We start from the raw sequence: 16,930 nt of genomic DNA, 5'->3' as shown, positions 1-16,930 counted from the left end.
ACATGGTAGAAACATTTTCATTTTTTTTTTCCCTTTGCTATATTTAGTGTTTGCACGAAATATTTTATTTTTGTTGCCCCCGGCTGCGCACACCCACCCCAGCCCCTGTGAAAATAAAGCAGGTCTGAATGCCCACAAGGCCTAGGTGAACGCAAAAATAAATCACAGGAGACATCGATTCTTCCAGGTTAGGCTCTGATGTCAGGTCATGAGGTACTCTGACCAATCAATCCCTTCTTTCATTAGAATCCCTTACAGTGGCAAAGGCCGGGGCGGAGCTCTCTCTGTGACGTCAAGGGCATCAGCTGGACAGAGTGACAGACAGACAGGAGGGACTCCGGAGGGCACGCAAGCCCCGCCCCTCCACCCACATCTGCAGCCCTCTCCCTGACAGCCTCCTCTTGACTCAACCTGCTTCATCTCATAATCTCTACACCTCTAGATATCCTCACGTCCAAGCTTCCCGATAAAGCAAGGGTGAGAACACATACATTTCATTGGTTTTGTTTTAAGAACAAAGCGTTAACGTGCAAGCAAATGAGAAAACAAAAAAAAAAAAAACAAATACAAATGAATGGAACGGTAAGAAGTCGCTCCGTCAAAGGCCAGAACTGATGGAAATATGGGCGGTTTGGAGAGGTACTGTCTGCCTAGAAATAGAAAAGAAAATTGAGTATGTACAAAAAAAATGTACTGGAGTGCCCTGTGGTTCATGATTTAAAAACACAAAATTTTATTGCAACAATCAAATTTAAACTGCCTCGTTCACAGTCTGCGATCCCTTCACTATACACACACACACGCACACACACACACACGCACGCACGCAGTCATAATACCGCAACCAGGAAGGTGCCCGCACGACACCAAGCCCAAATCGAAGACAGAAGAGAGGCAAGCAAACAGAAAAAACAAGGCCAGAAGCAGATCTCCCACTGCCTGTGGGAAGGTCTAGTTGAGACAGCACACTGTGAGGAACACAGGCGTGTTAGCTGTGCGTACGCACTGGACACACTGAAACACTGACACCTCTGAAAGCATTGGGGAAACCCCCCCCCATCCCCCATCCCCCCATCCATGAAGGTGAGTGACAGGTGGTCTGAGGAGAGGAAAAGCCAGGGTATCCCTTCAGAACCCTCCATACACAAGTGTCACTCTCTCTCCTCCCCAAGGGACCCAATGGAATTCTGGGTAATCAACTCCCTCACCTAGCCTCTCTGAACCACTCTCATTAAACTGAAAAGGTTTAAGTTTTGTTTGCCCGCAACTGTTCTGTATTACGCAAACAAAACTGCACTCCTGCTTTCAAAATTCCTTTACTCAGGCTGGGAATAAAGGAGTGTCTGCGAGTTCTTCTCTGCCTGCTGAAGCAAGAATCAGTATGTAACTCCGTTCCCCACGCACTCACTAAAGGTTAAGGGAGCCAACAACCCAGTATTTTCTGTAATATCTTCCTGAATCTAATGTCTCAAAAATAAAGAGAGAGAAGGGAGAGGTAGAGTGAGTGCACTGAAAGAAAGAAGCAGTGTATACACCAGGTTTGACCCACACAACTTTCAGGAGACTGGAGTGAGTGTGCGAGTGTGTGTGTGTGTGTGTGTGTTTTGCGGGAGAAGGGGGCAGTAAAGAGATCCACTGCTTCCTCCAAAGATTTGACTTTGTCCCAAAAAACGTCGCCTAAAAACACACCAATCCCCCCTGCCCCACCCCCAACCCCCGAAAAAGCAGACACACCTCCTGTGACCTGCAACCTGCCCTCCTCGTTCTCCCTTTCTCAAGAAATCTGGCACATGCACATGTATAAATAAAAATAAAAAAACTCATATATGAGACACAATATATATGCATATGTACATATAGTGAGTGCTTTGTGCAAATGTATACAGATTATGTTGGCGTGCGTATAAACGATACATGATTGTCAATGTGCACATCAAAAAAAAAGAAAACAAAAACAGCATATTTACTGATTGAATAAGGAAAAAAAAAAAATACATCTCAAATCCACAATTCTTTGGCATATATTGTAGAAGTCCCAGAGTGCCAAGGGGCACACGACTCCACAGCCGCCTTGTCATCATCAGCCCAAAGTAAGAGTGATCATTTAGGCTGCATGATCAGTCAGGTCCTCTTCTCAACACTGAAGGCTGACCCGCCCTGTGAGAGCGGGATCTGAAGCACATCTCCCGTGGGAAACACGAGCTCACAGGCCACTGGGTCGTCACCCTCCCGAGACGGAGGGCTTCGCACAAGCGCTACAACACAGGAGAGCACAGCTGGAGTTTGGTTACAGGCCAGAAGGTAGAAAAACTTAAAACATAATCATCGTGTGGATTTATTCATTTCTGTGTCACTAAATTTATATACATGTATAGCTTAATATTTCACCCGCAGTCAAGTGACTCATCTCTGAACCTCTCTTTTTTTTGTGATATGCAGTCTGTTAGACCGCACAGCTAAGGCGTGTATACAGTGATGCATGTACTGTCCATGTGAACCTCACACCACCCCTTCACTCAGCATGGTGCTTGATTGACAGATACGGCATGCATCAGCACACAGCGGGACCAGAGCAGGCTGACTGACAGGGTGAGAGGAACACATTCCCAATGGAGGGCGCTGAGCCGCTGTAGCATTCTTTCCAGGGCTCCATAAGCAGGACTACCCCCCAACAGCAGGGCCCACCCACACCCAGGGATTGTTAAACGCGCGCACACGTCTCCATGCATTAACAGACACAAACTCACAGATATACGTCCACATGCACACATATATATGCGCACCCTCATATACGCACGCACACACACGCGCGCACGCGCGCACACACACACACACAGAGACTAACATGGCATGGCTCAGCTTCATTAGCTGACAGCTCTTCAGCCAACCTGCACATCATGATCATTCTGTTCAAGAGCAGAGCAGAGCCTTTTCATTTTTTCCCCCCATTTTTTTTAAAATTTCATTTTTTAAAATTCTGTTCTTCGGGAGGGACAGAGCGGAACCTTGGACTAACCAAGGGGGAGAGGCACTTCTGAATGGCACTGCCATTAGGTTGAAGGAAGAAAAAAAAAAAAGAACCTTATATCCTCCATTGAGGACAGCAGAGAGAATGGCCAGAAATGTGCAAGAGAACCTAAGACCATAAACATGTCTTATTCGCTAAATCCAACTGTGCTTTAATGAACAACTGAAGGAAGCCAAGAGAACTGTTGTCGGACAAAGAGTCCCGTTTTTTCCAGAATTCTGACCTGGATCCCTGCAAGTTCTGAACCCCCAGGTAAGCGCTCTCTGACTCCTGCTGTCTGCGGGATAAGGCACGGGAACGAACCAGGTACGGGAGGCCCAGCACCCCCTGCCTGATGTTGGCCACCCAGTCACTGCATGTGACCAACCTCTGCTTTGTATTTCTGAGGTCAAGCCATGACGTGATCGCAGAATCTAAACCATGGCCCATGGCCCCTTTCAGTTCTTTTGAATTTCTGTACCGCGCTGCGGGGCTGACAGATCTAGGAGTAATGGCCGTGTGGTAAAATGTGCCAAAATGAAAAGATACTTCTAAACGTGATTTACGCATTATGTTGCAGGAACTACACACAAAAAAGGTCTTCAAAATGTCAACAAATTAAATGACCTCAACCCAGTTTGATCAATCAAAATCTTACAATAATTATGAACAGCAGGAAAATGACAGCAATGAAGGCACTAATAGATCATTTGGAGTGGGCAGGTGCAGAGGCATTTGCAAACAATGTCTTAATGAACACTATGGAATAAATAAATGAGAAAGCTCTCACTGGTTTGATCAATGTGGCAGATTCACCAGGGTCAGAAAGCAGCTCACTGGGTAGCTACAGTAAGATGGTGCAAAACTCCCCGACACATAAAGGGGTGGAGCCCACAGCTGTGGCTATCATAACTGAGCCTATCACAGAGGGAGAGCAGGACCTGTGTGACTCCTCTGCCCCAGTGCAACGAACGCCAAAGCCCACTCCGCTTCACCCCGATTTCCCAGATACCTCCTGGCAGCTCTGGCTGCTTCTGCATTTGCACGGGGGCTCAATTCAACAGGAGCTTCTCTTTAAGAGGGGTTCTGTGACATCAATAAGATCTGACCAATCGGCGTGGAGCTCCAACGTAAGACACCATGACTACACTTCAGGTGACTCCCAAATAACAACCTCGAAGAGCACAAGAGGGGAAAATAAGAGGGCAACCAATAGGAGTGAATGCTAGCGTGGAGTGGGATGGGCTTAGAGGACACAGTGGGTACAGCACCCTTTCAGAGCTACGCCCTCTGAGGACACACCAGGCACAGCACCCTTTCATTACCTGGATGCTGGACTCAGGTCTGTCACAGATACCAGGGCGAAAGACACCCCACTACAGAGAGAGGCCACATTCTGCAGCGGGAAGTGCAGTCAGGAGACACACACACACACACACGCGCGCACACACACGCACACACGCACACACTGTTTCCTCAAACGCACTGTACACAATGATCACCATCCTCATCATCATCATCATCAAACACACACGCACACATGCACGCACTCACGCATGCAGAAGAAAAATCAAAAATACAATGTATCATACATATTAAGCCATAAGAAAGCTATCAAAAATGACTACAAAAAAGGGTAGCATTGCACCCAGATATTAACTCAATGAAAGTGGCACATGATTAAGTACACCAATACAGCAGAACCCCCCTAAAACTCAAACAGGAGCTGTGATTGGACTTTACCCCCTCCCACCCCCATCCATCATTCAATCATTCTTGAGGCTAGTTAGGTTACAGGGACTTATTCACTTCATTTTAAGGGCCTGGTTATACTGTTAGAAAACATTTAATAAACATGTTAATCAGCATGCCTTATTTTTCAGACAGGTAATAAACAGGTAGTAAGATTTCCACTTTGGATGATAGTATACCACTTTTCTCAGGAGTTGACCAAATTGTATTTAACAGTAAATAACAATGTTAGCATGTGACTTTCATTTAAAAACCTGACTGTTTTCTGTTTTACATACAGGCCCTGATAATCAAATGACCGCCATCTAATGGGAAAATAAATCAGGAACCACATAAAGGATGGAGCTGAGAATTGCTTTCAATCACTGATTTGAACCAATCATGACTCTCCGTAGCAACACACTGACCGGTCCAAACCACTCAGTAAACAGACATGATTTCCCCACCGACAAGGTAACTCTCAAAGCCCCTCTCACACTTTGTAAAGTGCTGGGTATCAGGCCTGAGGCTTGTGTGCTGCAAGCAGACGTGTTTAACTGAATTCTGTTTAGGAACTGTTGTTTCAGCTCTGAAAACAAGTGGACCGTGTACACTTTACACACTTGATCTGATCACAGGCTGGTAATCCAAAATTACACTTGTCTTGGTTCAGACAGTAAGGGTTTTGTGCAATGTCTTGTCATCATTTAAAAAAAACAAAAAAAACAAAAATGGTCTGTATCAAAAATCATCCGTCTTTAGCACCATCTTTAATATATTCCATTTTCTGCACTCTATTCCCTTATCAGTTTATTTTAAAGTTTCCTGCATCTGTTAAATGCAAAGGGGACCCAACAACTTCCCTTGGACTCCCCAAGACCTGGATGAGACCACTGTGAGACCTGAAGGAGACTTGCGTGCAACCGCAGTGAGACCTGTGTGAGACCTGTGCGAGTCCGAGGCTCCACTACACTGCTGTAAGACAACAGGCAAAAGTCCACTTTAGGTAACTCCAACTCAGAGTTTTAACTGTGCCTAATAATAATAATCATCATATTGAAAACAGTCTATTCTCCAATTGTAGGTTTGCTTTTTTTTTGTTTTGTTTTGCCCCTAGCACAGACTGGCAGTTACCTGCAGAGCTTATTAGTGCTGACTGTACCTGTCTATGAAGTGCAGGAGTTGCCCACTGCTGGTCTTAGCGCATCCACTCAAACAGACCGAGGCTGTAGCAACCCTGTTCCCTTTGCAGTATTAGTTTTTTTTTGCTCTAAAAAAAAAAGAAAAACCTGTATAAAGTTGTGCGTAATCTGTGCTTTGTATTTAGCCTATGATGTTGTTGACTTAAATTTGACTACTGACTTCAATGAAAGTAGTGCAGTGATTGGTCTCTCCCAACGTCAGGGGAGGGTGAACTGCCCTCCCTCCTTCAACCCAGTCTGTGTTACACACAGGCCGTCATCGGAGAGCTTCCATTTCCTCACTGCCATTCCCTCTTTACCCACAATTCCCTTTATTCTCCCCTGGCATGCTGCTGCCTCAGCTCCACACGCTCGATTCCACGAGACAGGATTGCTTTCATTTAAAAAACTGATATAAAGAAAACAACAATGGTAGTTATGACACGTTAGCCAAAAAAAACCCTATGAGAAACACAGCATTATCCGTTGTCTACTTTTTTTTAAAAGCCATGCTATGATTGTTATGTTTCAACGCTTTTGTTCTGTTCTATTTCAGTCTCTTGTTTAATCTCAGTGTTTTATGGAGGATTCTTCTTCTCATTCATCTTTTTTTTTCCAAATTTGTCCTGAAGGCACTTAATCAAAAGTAAGAAAAAAAAAAGACATACAAAGAAAGCCCAAAACAATAAAAACAAAGAGTGCTTCAGTCCTGAGCCCCGCCCCCTGAATTCAAACCCATGTGCCGTGGCTCCTCCCCCTTCTGGCCCCGCCCCCTAGTTAAAGAGTGAGCCACGGTGACAGTGAATCTCCGCCCACCGACTGGTTTGTGGCAGACTCTGGGTATGTGCTTCATTAAATGTGTATGCGTGTGTGCGTGTGTGTTTTTGTGGGTTTTGGGGGTTTCTGAAGTACCCAACCCCCAACCCCGCGCCCTTGCATGCACACACACGCAGAGGAAACGAACACACCCACTTCCGCTGGAGTGCAAGGCTGTGAGAAGAGCTAGGTCTGAGGGGTGTATCGTAGCCCCTCCTCTGCTCTGAGTTTGGTCAGCTCGGAGGCCTCCTCCTCCTCCTCCTCTTCCTCCTCCTGCTCCTGCTCCTCCCTCTGCCCTGACATGGGGGTCCCTGGCCGAGCAGGGGCGGTCGAGGTGGAGGAGGCACCAGCCTTGGAGGTAGGTTGCGCCGCACCCGGGCAGGGGGCCAGAACGGGGGCCGGCGCAGGGGTGGGCCCCGGACCAACAGAGGCGCTCAGACAGTCTCTGCCTCTCCCAGGAGCCTCTGTGGCATTTCCAGGGGCCCCGGGGCCAGAGCATGCGTTGGGCGGGCCGCCGGGGGAGCCCCCGGTCCCGTCGGCAGCAGAGGGGGGCAGCGGGGCGAGCCGATCCCGTGGTGGGGGCACGCCGCCGGCGCTCCTGGGGTACAGGAAGGTCCGCATCTGGCCCTTGCCCTTGACGTTGACGGTGCCGCGGTACTCGAAGTCGTAGCCCACGTCGGCGAGGGCGCGGTGGCTCTCCTCGCTCACCTGCACGCGGCACTCCACGCCGGTGGAGTCCATGCGGCTGGCGATGTTCACCGTGTCGCCCCAGATATCGTACAGCAGCTTGGTGGTGCCGATGACGCCGGCCGTCAGCGGGCCGTGGTTGAAGCCGATGCGCAGCTTGAACTGGAAGCCCAGCATGTTCTTGTTGAACTCGTCCACCACGTGCATCATCTTCAGGGCGAAGTCGAAGAGCGCGCTCAGGTGGCCGTGAGGCCGGCCCGCCTCGCCGCACTGCTGCGGCTTCAGCCCCGACGCCGCCATGTAGGTGGCGCCGATGGTCTTGATCTTCTCCACGCTGGCGAAGGCCGGCTGGCGCAGCAGCTCGTCGAAGTCGCCAATCAGCTCGTTGAGCACGCGGTAGCACTCCTTGCCGCCCTCGTAGCTCTCCTCGTAGAACTCGCTGAAGTTGACGATGCTGGCGAAGATGACGCCGGCGTTGTCGTGGTTCTTGGAGTAGCTCTGCGTCACCTTCAGCTGCTCGGCCACGTGGATGGGGATGATGTTGCGCAGAAGCCAGTCCGCCTGGTCCCGCATGTTCTGGATCTTGATGCGGTGCCTGTCCGCCTCCACGTTGCCGTGGTAATGGAGTCGGTAGCTCACCTCCAGCTCGCGGTTCAGGAACCAGACCAGCAGCAGCGCCAGGAAGAAGGCCAGGGCAGCCTCCGGACCCAGCTGGGCGTGCGGGTCCAGGTCCAGGCCCGGTCTCGGTGCCAGTGTCAAAACCAACTCATCGCTGGTGTTCATCAGGTTGCCAGACCTGGCGAGATGGGAAAGAGAGGTCTATTAGCCGTACACGCTATTACAGGTAGCAAGAAGACCTGCCGTCGCACAACATCAGTGTAAGGTTTAGAGAACGTACTCAGAGCGCTGTCTCGCTTGCTGAATCCTGACCCCCCCGCCCAATCGTATAACATCACCGTAGCATTTTGAGAGCATACGCACAGCTCTGTCTCAGAGGCTGAATCCTGACCCTCTGTAATGGCGATAGAGTACACTGACTCATTTACTCTGCAACAACCTCTCTCTGCATCAGACCTGGAGTGACTCATTACCACGGCAGCCACTCTGCATGAACTTCACATAAACCCTGCAGTGACTCCTTACCAACTCTACATTAACTCCTCAGTGACTCTGTAGCCAATCTACACCAACCCTGCATTGACTCAGGATTGTCTCCGCACTGACTCCAGATCATCTCCGTACTGACAAATAAAATAAGGCCACAGAAGCTGGCAGATGACCTGACGATCCCCAAATATCACCACGTAATAATACAGTACTGTTCACTGCTGAGGAATGTAGAGGCTGATGTTATTATCATACAAGAAATCACCTTGTCTTATCGCGGCCTTACTTTCATCACCCGAACTATAAAAATCGGATTTTTCACGTTTCCATGACAACTTTAAAAAAGGCGATTCACCTGAAAACCTGGTCACAGCCAGCAGGACTGCAAGACAGAGGCAATTCATGAGATATAACAGCATTTATACGCAGGAGAATAATTACTTTACCAGCATGACAGATAAAGAACAGATCGCAGTGGAACCGTGTTGCTGCTGTAATACACAGTACATTTACTGCATCATATTATATTATTATAAAAAAGTCACTACAGGTAAGGGTGTCTTCTAAGGAAATGTAAACCATAATGAAAGTACAAATACCAATATATTGCCGCTATATTAATGAAGAGTAGTGGTACATAAATTGAATAGAATACCAGAGAACTGGACGTTATAGATCACAGACTTAGTCGTGATACGGTGTGAACTAAAAGAATTAAAACAGTTTATGCATATGCTAAATCAGACTTGCCTGAAGAAAGGGAGGTTAGATGAACCTCCTCTTAACACCGTGCTAATCCCACAGTTCAGCAAATTCACACAAGGGAATGTACAGTTTGACAGGGATATATGGTAGTGGACCAGTTAACTTGGATAGTGTTATGCTCACACTGACTGGTCTGGGAGTGTTGTTAGCATGGTCTGACACTGTTGCTCTTTCAACTTGAATGGATACGTTTCTGTTTTGTATTTTAAGTCACTCTGGATAACAGCGTCTGCTAAAATGAATGTAATGTAGCATAGTGGTTAAGGAGCAGGACTTGGAGCACTGCTGTTGTACCCTTGGGCAAGGTACTTAACTCACAATTGCCTCAGTAAATATCCAGCTGTATAAATGGATAACATTGTAAAAACCTGTAATTGATGTAAGTCGCTCTGGATAACAGCATCTACTAAATGCCAAGAGTGTAGCGTAATGCGCAGTGTTGGTGCAAGCTGTGCAGTAACTCACTTATCCCTACAGAGGGGGCTGTAGAGCAGGCCGAGCAGCGAGACCCCTGCGGCCGTGGCCAGGATGGAGCGCATCCAGGAGCTGAGCTGGCAGAAGTTGCAGTACTGGATGAGGGCGATGATGGTGGCACAGCAGATGAACATGGTGACCTGACACGCACACACACACACACAGAGGGACACACATTTCAGCACATCTGGCGGGACACCTCATGCACGCACACACACACACACACACACACGCACACACACACACACACACACACACACACACACACACACACACGGGCAGGGACCCTGGCTGCACTCCAAAACGTGCTAAACTGCGTCCTTTCCTCGAGTCATACACCCTTGCGTCCTCCGTGACACGGAAATAGATAAGCTATCATCGTGTTGAGGGCGATTTCAATTCCACAGGAGACATGAAGCAAGACAATTCCTCAGTCGTCATCTCTGGTGGAGGACGTATCAGTGTAACGATCTGTGATGTAAACCACCACACACGTCACATTCCGTCCTTTTTTACTGTCACGATGAAATATCACTCACTACAGATACGCAAAACATATGCATACAACACAAACAGCCAGGGAACCGAGACAAATTACAGTACAATAAATTATTTTTTGGCATAACTTAGTAAATTATTTAAAGTGAAAAATTAATAAGAGGTGGTGGAATTACATTACATTACATTCATTTCACTTCACCTCTTACCTGTATATTTTAAATCTTCCTTACAAACTCTTTAAATTGGCTATTTATACAAAATTTAATTTTGCTAGCAAATTGTCAAATTAACCCATTCCATATAATCCATGCTGAAAAAAACACATCTCCCCTGAAGAGGGAAGAGGACCTGCTAAATCTCATAAGTTCAGTTGACCAAGGGCGTTCCATATCCTTCCTCACGTGAGGTACCATCCTCTTCCTCATCTCCCTGATATGAGCCACAGAGGATCCGAGGAAGAGACGTGAGGACTCACGCCTAAAGTAACGGGGTGTATCCCTTGTAACCAGGCCAACCTGTACCTCCGTCTCACCGTGACTAACCGTCTCATGTCCACTCCACCTCTCACCTGTCTCCTGCTCCTTCACCTGCATGTGCCCACCCGTACCTATGCGCCCTTCACGTCGCCCTTTTCCGATCGGTTCACTCACCTGTATGGGCAGGCGGGGGTTGCAGGTGACATGTGTGAAGACGGACACAGCCGGCAGGGACACCAGCACCGCTCCAAAGAGGTGACGAGGGACCCAGCCAGATATGACTCTGAGAAGCATCTGGGTGCAGCCCTGCACACTGCCCAGGTAGAAGGCCATGCTGTGGGGGGAGGGGGAGGGAGAGAGAGAGAGAGAGAGAGAGAGAGAGAGAGAGAGAGAGAGAGAGAGAGAGAGAGAGAGAGAGAGAGAGAGAGGGGGAGAGGGAGAGGGAGAGGGAGAGGATGAACAGCAGGAGGAAGGAGAAGGGGTAGGAGAGGAGAGGAGGTATAGGTGAAAGGGAGAGACGGAGGATAGAGGACAGACAGCGGGAGACAGGAGGAAGTACGAAACAGACAGGGGGACAAAGGAACAGGGAGAGGTGAACAGATAGAAAGAGAAAGAAGAAGGGTCAGAGGAAAGGATGGATAGAGGGAGAAAAGGGAGAGAGTTTGACAGTCACTGTGAGCCCCAGCTACAGCTCTCCATCTCCCAAGACCTCCTCTCGCAGTAATGCAAACACAATTCATGAGTAAGGTGAGAAGCATTTTCAAAACTGAAACAGTCAACCTTCACGTCACGTGCACGCGCACACACAAAGACACGCACACACGTGCACGCGCACACACAAAGACACGCACACACGTGCACGCGCACACACAAAGACACGCACACACGTGCACGCGCACACACAAAGACACGCACACGCGCACACACACACACACGCGCACACACAAAGACACACACACACGCGCGCACACGCACACCCTCTCTCCCTCCCCCTCACCGGACAGCCGTCACCAGCGAGACGGCCTCCAGCACGGCGGCCACGGCAGCGAGGGCGATGGCGGGCGGGGGGGGCGTGCCGCCCCTCAGCCACGGCCGCAGGAAGCAGGCCAGCGTCAGCGCCAGGAACACGGCGCAGGACAGCAGCACGTCCAGGAAGCTGCTGAAGGTAGGGCTGGCGAAGGTCTGCACCGCCGCCTGCGTCTCCACCTGAGAGAGGGAGGGAGAGGGAAGGAGAGAGGGAGAGAGAGGGACGGGGGGGGGGGGGGGGGGAGGGGAGAGGGAGAGGGAGAGAGAGGGACAGGGGGGGGGGGGGGTGGAGAGAGGGAAGGGGAGAGGGAGGGGGAGGCAGAGAGAGAGAGAGAGAGAGAGAGAGGGAAACAGGGGGGAGAGCGAGGGAGGGACAGGGATAGAGGGAACAAGAGACAGACAGAGAGATGGAGGGAGAGAGAGCGAGAGGGAGACAGAGAGGGAGGGAGGGAGAGGGAAACAGAGAGAAGGAGAAAGAGACAGAGATGAAGGGAGAGGAAAGGGGAGGGAGAGAGGAAGAGAGAAAGGGAGACAGAGGAAGAAAGGGAGAGAGGGAAAAGAAGGGAGAGGGAGAGGGAGAATGAGGGAGAGAGGGATAGAGAGGGAAACAAAGAGGGAGCAATGGAGAGAGAAAGAAAGGAAGCAGAGTAAAGCAGAGGAAAGGAAGGAGGGTGAGAAAAAGAGGGAGAGAGGAAAATGGCAGGGATGGAGTGAGGACAAAATGAGGAATGAAAAGGCAGAGACAAGAAAGAAAGAGGGAGGAGAACAAGGGAGGGGGCAAAGATTAAAGTGAAATGTCTGAGACTCAAAATTACATTACATTACACAATTACAACTTACTCAGTGCATCTAATAAAGTTGCATGGAAAGCTGCACAAACAGAACATCACTAACCACGTATGAACAAGCGTCAGTGCCAAACATTGTGCTGACACCACTAAATGAGTAAAAAAAAAAATGTTACATGCATGGAATGCATAAAACAGAGAGGGAATACTTTAAACACCAACAGTAATACGCCGTATAAAGAGTGTAGGTGAAAACAGACCGAGCAGAAGCTGTAATTCACGTCCCACTGATCTGAGAGCGCTACACTATAATGCTGTGGAGCTGCCAGCAGAGGGCAGTGCATGGTAACAGGAGAGCTTTTCCCACAGCTGCCCTACAGCGCTCTCTTCCCTCCAGTGCTACAGGAACATCAGTGTGTAAAAACGCAGACATTACCATGACAAACAAGCAGCAGCTAGCAGAAAAAACACACACACGCACGCACGAACAAACGCACACACACGCACACAGACCACCAAGCTGGGGGGCACGTACCTCCTCCTGGTAGCTGTTCCTGTAGGCCGACTCCAGGCTCTTCTCCAGGAAGTTGAGGCTGATCTTATTGATGGGGGGCTTGAAGAAGTAATCCTTCATGAGACTGCGGGGTCAGGGGTTGGGGGTCGGGGCAGGGTGAGTAAGGGGGTGTGAGGGAGAGAGGGGGTGAGGAAGAGGCGCAGTCAGGGAGGAGGGCAAAGGTTGGGGGAAGCAGCGAACAGGGTCAGTTCGGACGTTAAGAAGGGTAACGTGTGGACACATCATTCCTCCAAACTGATTGAGTAAATTAACTAAACATATTAATAAGGTGGACCTAGCTGGACTGGAGGCCATTCCAGGATAAGTTGGGCACAGGTGGGCATTAGTTCAAAGGAAATTTTCACACCGCATTTCATTCACTGCAGACTAAATTACATTATTGTTTCATAACGTGTGTAATGTACATATATGTTACATAATATTCCATTACATATTATTGTCATTTATTAGACTTTCTTATCCAGAGTGATTTACTTAAGTTACAATTTTTACATGTTATCCATTTATACAGCTGGATATTTACTGAGGCAACTGTGGGTTAAGCACCTTGTCCAAGGGTACAGCAGCAGTGCCCCAGCAGGGAATTGAACCTGCAACCTTTCGGTTACGAGCCCTAACCTTTACTACACCACCCAGATACCAGACTGACTCGCTGTGGAGTGTGAAGTTGCCGAGCGGCCGAGCGGCCAGTCCCCTGGTCCCCTCGCGTCCCCCCCGCCCTCACCTGTCCTCCTTAATGACGTCCACGAAGTGGGCGTCGCTCCTCTGGCGGAAGCTCTTGGAGCGCAGGGGGATGAGGGCGGAGTGGTCCATGGCGCCGCCCCCGCCCCAGACCTTGTCCTTCTGCAGCATCTCGCACAGCGACGTCTGGCTGTTGCTCACCGGCTCCTCCGGAGGGGGGCCGAGGAGCCCGTTGGCCGCTTTGGGACTCCGCCCCTGGGCCAGCTGCTGCGGGAGAGGGGGAAGGAGAGGGTCACAGACGCAGAACCCAGAGCCCGCCTCGGGACTCACAGGTGAGTCAGCCGGGTGATGGGACAGGGAGGCAGGTGGATCTGAAGGACTGGTTGGATGGGCAGCTGAGGCAGTACGCTGGGGGAGACAACGGGACAGGTAAAACAATTAGACAGGTAAGACACGGTGGCAGACACAGCGGGACAGATGAGACATTAAGAAAGGGGGGACAGTGTGACACACAGCAGCAGGAGAGACAGGACGACAGGTCAGCCACTGGGACAGGTGAGACACATGAGGCACATGGGAAAGGTGGGTTTCTGAGACAGGTGAGATGGTAAAACAGGTGAGACGCTGGAACAAGCGACTTCCTGGGACAGTGGTGGACTGGTGAGAAGGTGAGACAGGTGAGTTCCTGGGACAGTGGTAGACAGGTGAGACAGGTGAGTTCCTGCGACAGTGATAGACAGGTGAGACAGTGGGACAGGTGAGACAGGTGAGTTCCTGCGACAGTGATAGACAGGTGAGACAGGTGAGACAGGTGAGTTCCTGCGACAGTGATAGACAGGTGAGACAGTGGGACAGGCGAGTTTCCGGAACAGTGATGGACAGGTGAGACAGTGGGACAGGTGACTTCCTGGGACAGTGGTGGACTGGTGAGAAAGTGAGACAGGTGAGTTCCTGCGACAGTGATAGACAGGTGAGACGGTGGGACAGGCGAGTTTCCGGAACAGTGATGGACAGGTGAGACAGTGGGACAGGTGACTTCCTGGGACAGTGGTAGACAGGTGAGACAGGGTGGCAGTTAGGTGCACCTTGCTGCTGTTGGTCTTGTGCTCGTCCTGACAGCCATTTTGCACCGCTCCCTCCTCCACTGTCTGATCCTCCACCTGCACCAGCACACTGCAGGAGAGGCAGGGAGACTGCAGGGAGAGAGACAGAGACCAGGGGGAGAGAGACAGGAGGGAGAGAGACAGAGACCAGGGGGAGAGAGACAGGAGGGAGAGAGACAGGGACCGGGGGAGAGAGAGGGAGAGGGACAGGGACCAGGGGGAGAGGGAGAGGAGGGAGAGAGACAGGGACCAGGGTGAGAGAGGGAGAGAGACAGGGACCAGGGGGAGAGGGAAAGGAGGGAGAGAGACAGGGACCAGGGGGAGAGGGAGAGGAGGGAGAGAGACAGGGACCAGGGGGAGAGGGAGAGGAGGGAGAGAGACAGGGACCAGGGGGAGAGGGAGAGGAGGGAGAGAGACAGGGACCGGGGGAGAGAGAGAGGAGGGAGAGAGACAGGAAGGAGATGTTACATTATCTTCATTTGGCAGATGCTCTTATCCAGAGCGACATACACAGTTTATCTAAGTGGCATGAGAAGTCTATAGAGTCTATACTTTAAGAGGACTGTATCATTCCAACTATACTGCTGACACATACTACATACATGCAAGTGAACCTCCATGTGCCTAATTACATAAGACTTTGAAATACACTTCAGGAAGCGATGCCGACCCCCTCGGGCAAGCCCAGCACCCCGTCCTGCCTCTGCACAGAGAGACGTGGCGCGGTCACATCACCGAGGCGCTACAGAGAAGGCGGGTCCCCGCTGCGCAGCGGAGTGCGCGACGCGTTCATCCCACGACGCGCTCGGTCCACGCTACACACCGGGATCGCATGACTGACACTGGTGCAATCGTGCCTTTATTTGCGGAGCGCTTTTCATTCAGAGCGACAATAAAGCAATACAAGGGCGACGGGGGGTAAAACAGACATCCGCCACAAAAGAGGAAGCGATACCGCGGCGCGCTAAAATAACAGATTAAAATAACAGATAATAAAAGAGTGATGATGGATTGCCCACAGTGCAATTCGCTGTGTGCCACCGCTACCTCCGTGAAAAGAGCGTGTGTGTGTGTGTGACTGTGTGTGCCTGTAAGAATGAATACGACTGTGTGTGGTGGTGTGTAAAGTTTATGCTTCTGATTTATGCTTCTGCGTCGAATCGACGGCGTACCCCCGCAGAGCCCACAAGGGCTGTGATTGGTCCGCTCAGTATATCACTTCCTGCATTTAGCTTTTCCGGTTTCTCCCTCCCGCTATACCGCCATTTTTAAACTGCTCGTATCGGAGTTGTTTTCTGTGCGATAACCATGGATCAAGTTGAGGAGCGTTTAACCGAAGAAGTACGAACAAACGAGCACCCTCTACAATTCCTCTTCTCCGAATTATAAAGACCACCAAGTGTTGAACAACTTGTGGAAGGAAATTTCACAAAATACTGGATTCGTGATTGACCCTTCAGAAACCGCACATCCCCTAGCGTTATGGCGGTGAACTGCACAGCGACGCAGAGCAACGCATTCAACCCCGACGCAGAACTTCGAAAGGTTCGCGACGGCGGGGGTATGACGCAGAAGCATAAACCAAGCTTAAGAGTGTGTGTATGACTGCGTGTGTGTGTATATAAGAATAACTTCATAACTGTGGGCATGTAGCAAAGGGCAAGAGCAGTCACCCCCCCCCCCCCCGGCCTCGAACCCGGGTCTACGGGGTACCAACCATGCGACTTTGACGGCGACGCCAAAGAGCCAGGCTCGTTGGTATGGCAGTCAGAGCGCATACTCAACCGTAGTGACGGCACTCCATCACAGGGCATCCAATCAGAACATGTATCCCATTTTTGTGTGTGTGTGTGTGAGAGTGCGTGTGTGTGTGAGAGTGAGTGTGTGTGTGAGAGTGAGTGTGTGTTTGTAAGGACTGTCTGTGGGTGTGCGTGTGTGTAAGAATGACTGACTGTGTGTGTGTGTGTGTGTGTGTGTGTGTGTGTGTGTGTGTGTGTGTGTGTGTGAGAGTGC

General features: G+C 50.2%; 1 protein-coding gene across 2 annotated transcripts in view; it reads right to left on the bottom strand.

The window, feature by feature from the left end:
• Nucleotides 1-4,534: 4,534 nt before the first annotated feature.
• adcy9 (adenylate cyclase 9) overlaps nt 4,535-16,930 on the bottom strand; it is a 43,383-nt gene continuing 30,987 nt past the window's right edge. The window contains exons 3-9 of one of the 2 annotated variants that reach the window (XM_036528800.1): nt 14,900-15,007; nt 13,858-14,081; nt 13,095-13,197; nt 11,743-11,951; nt 10,920-11,079; nt 9,760-9,908; nt 4,535-8,218 (exon numbers count right to left, since the gene is read on the bottom strand). In XM_036528800.1, the coding sequence (XP_036384693.1) occupies nt 6,922-8,218; nt 9,760-9,908; nt 10,920-11,079; nt 11,743-11,951; nt 13,095-13,197; nt 13,858-14,081; nt 14,900-15,007 (2,250 nt within the window). In that variant the 3' untranslated portion in view covers nt 4,535-6,921. The remainder of the gene's footprint in view (nt 8,219-9,759; nt 9,909-10,919; nt 11,080-11,742; nt 11,952-13,094; nt 13,198-13,857; nt 14,082-14,899; nt 15,008-16,930) is intronic. The other variant, XM_036528809.1, reaches the window with a different exon arrangement.

Source organism: Megalops cyprinoides, chromosome 1, assembly GCF_013368585.1.
Source record: "Megalops cyprinoides isolate fMegCyp1 chromosome 1, fMegCyp1.pri, whole genome shotgun sequence".
NCBI lineage: Eukaryota > Metazoa > Chordata > Actinopteri > Elopiformes > Megalopidae > Megalops > Megalops cyprinoides.
This window is presented reverse-complemented; position numbering and strand designations above follow the sequence as displayed.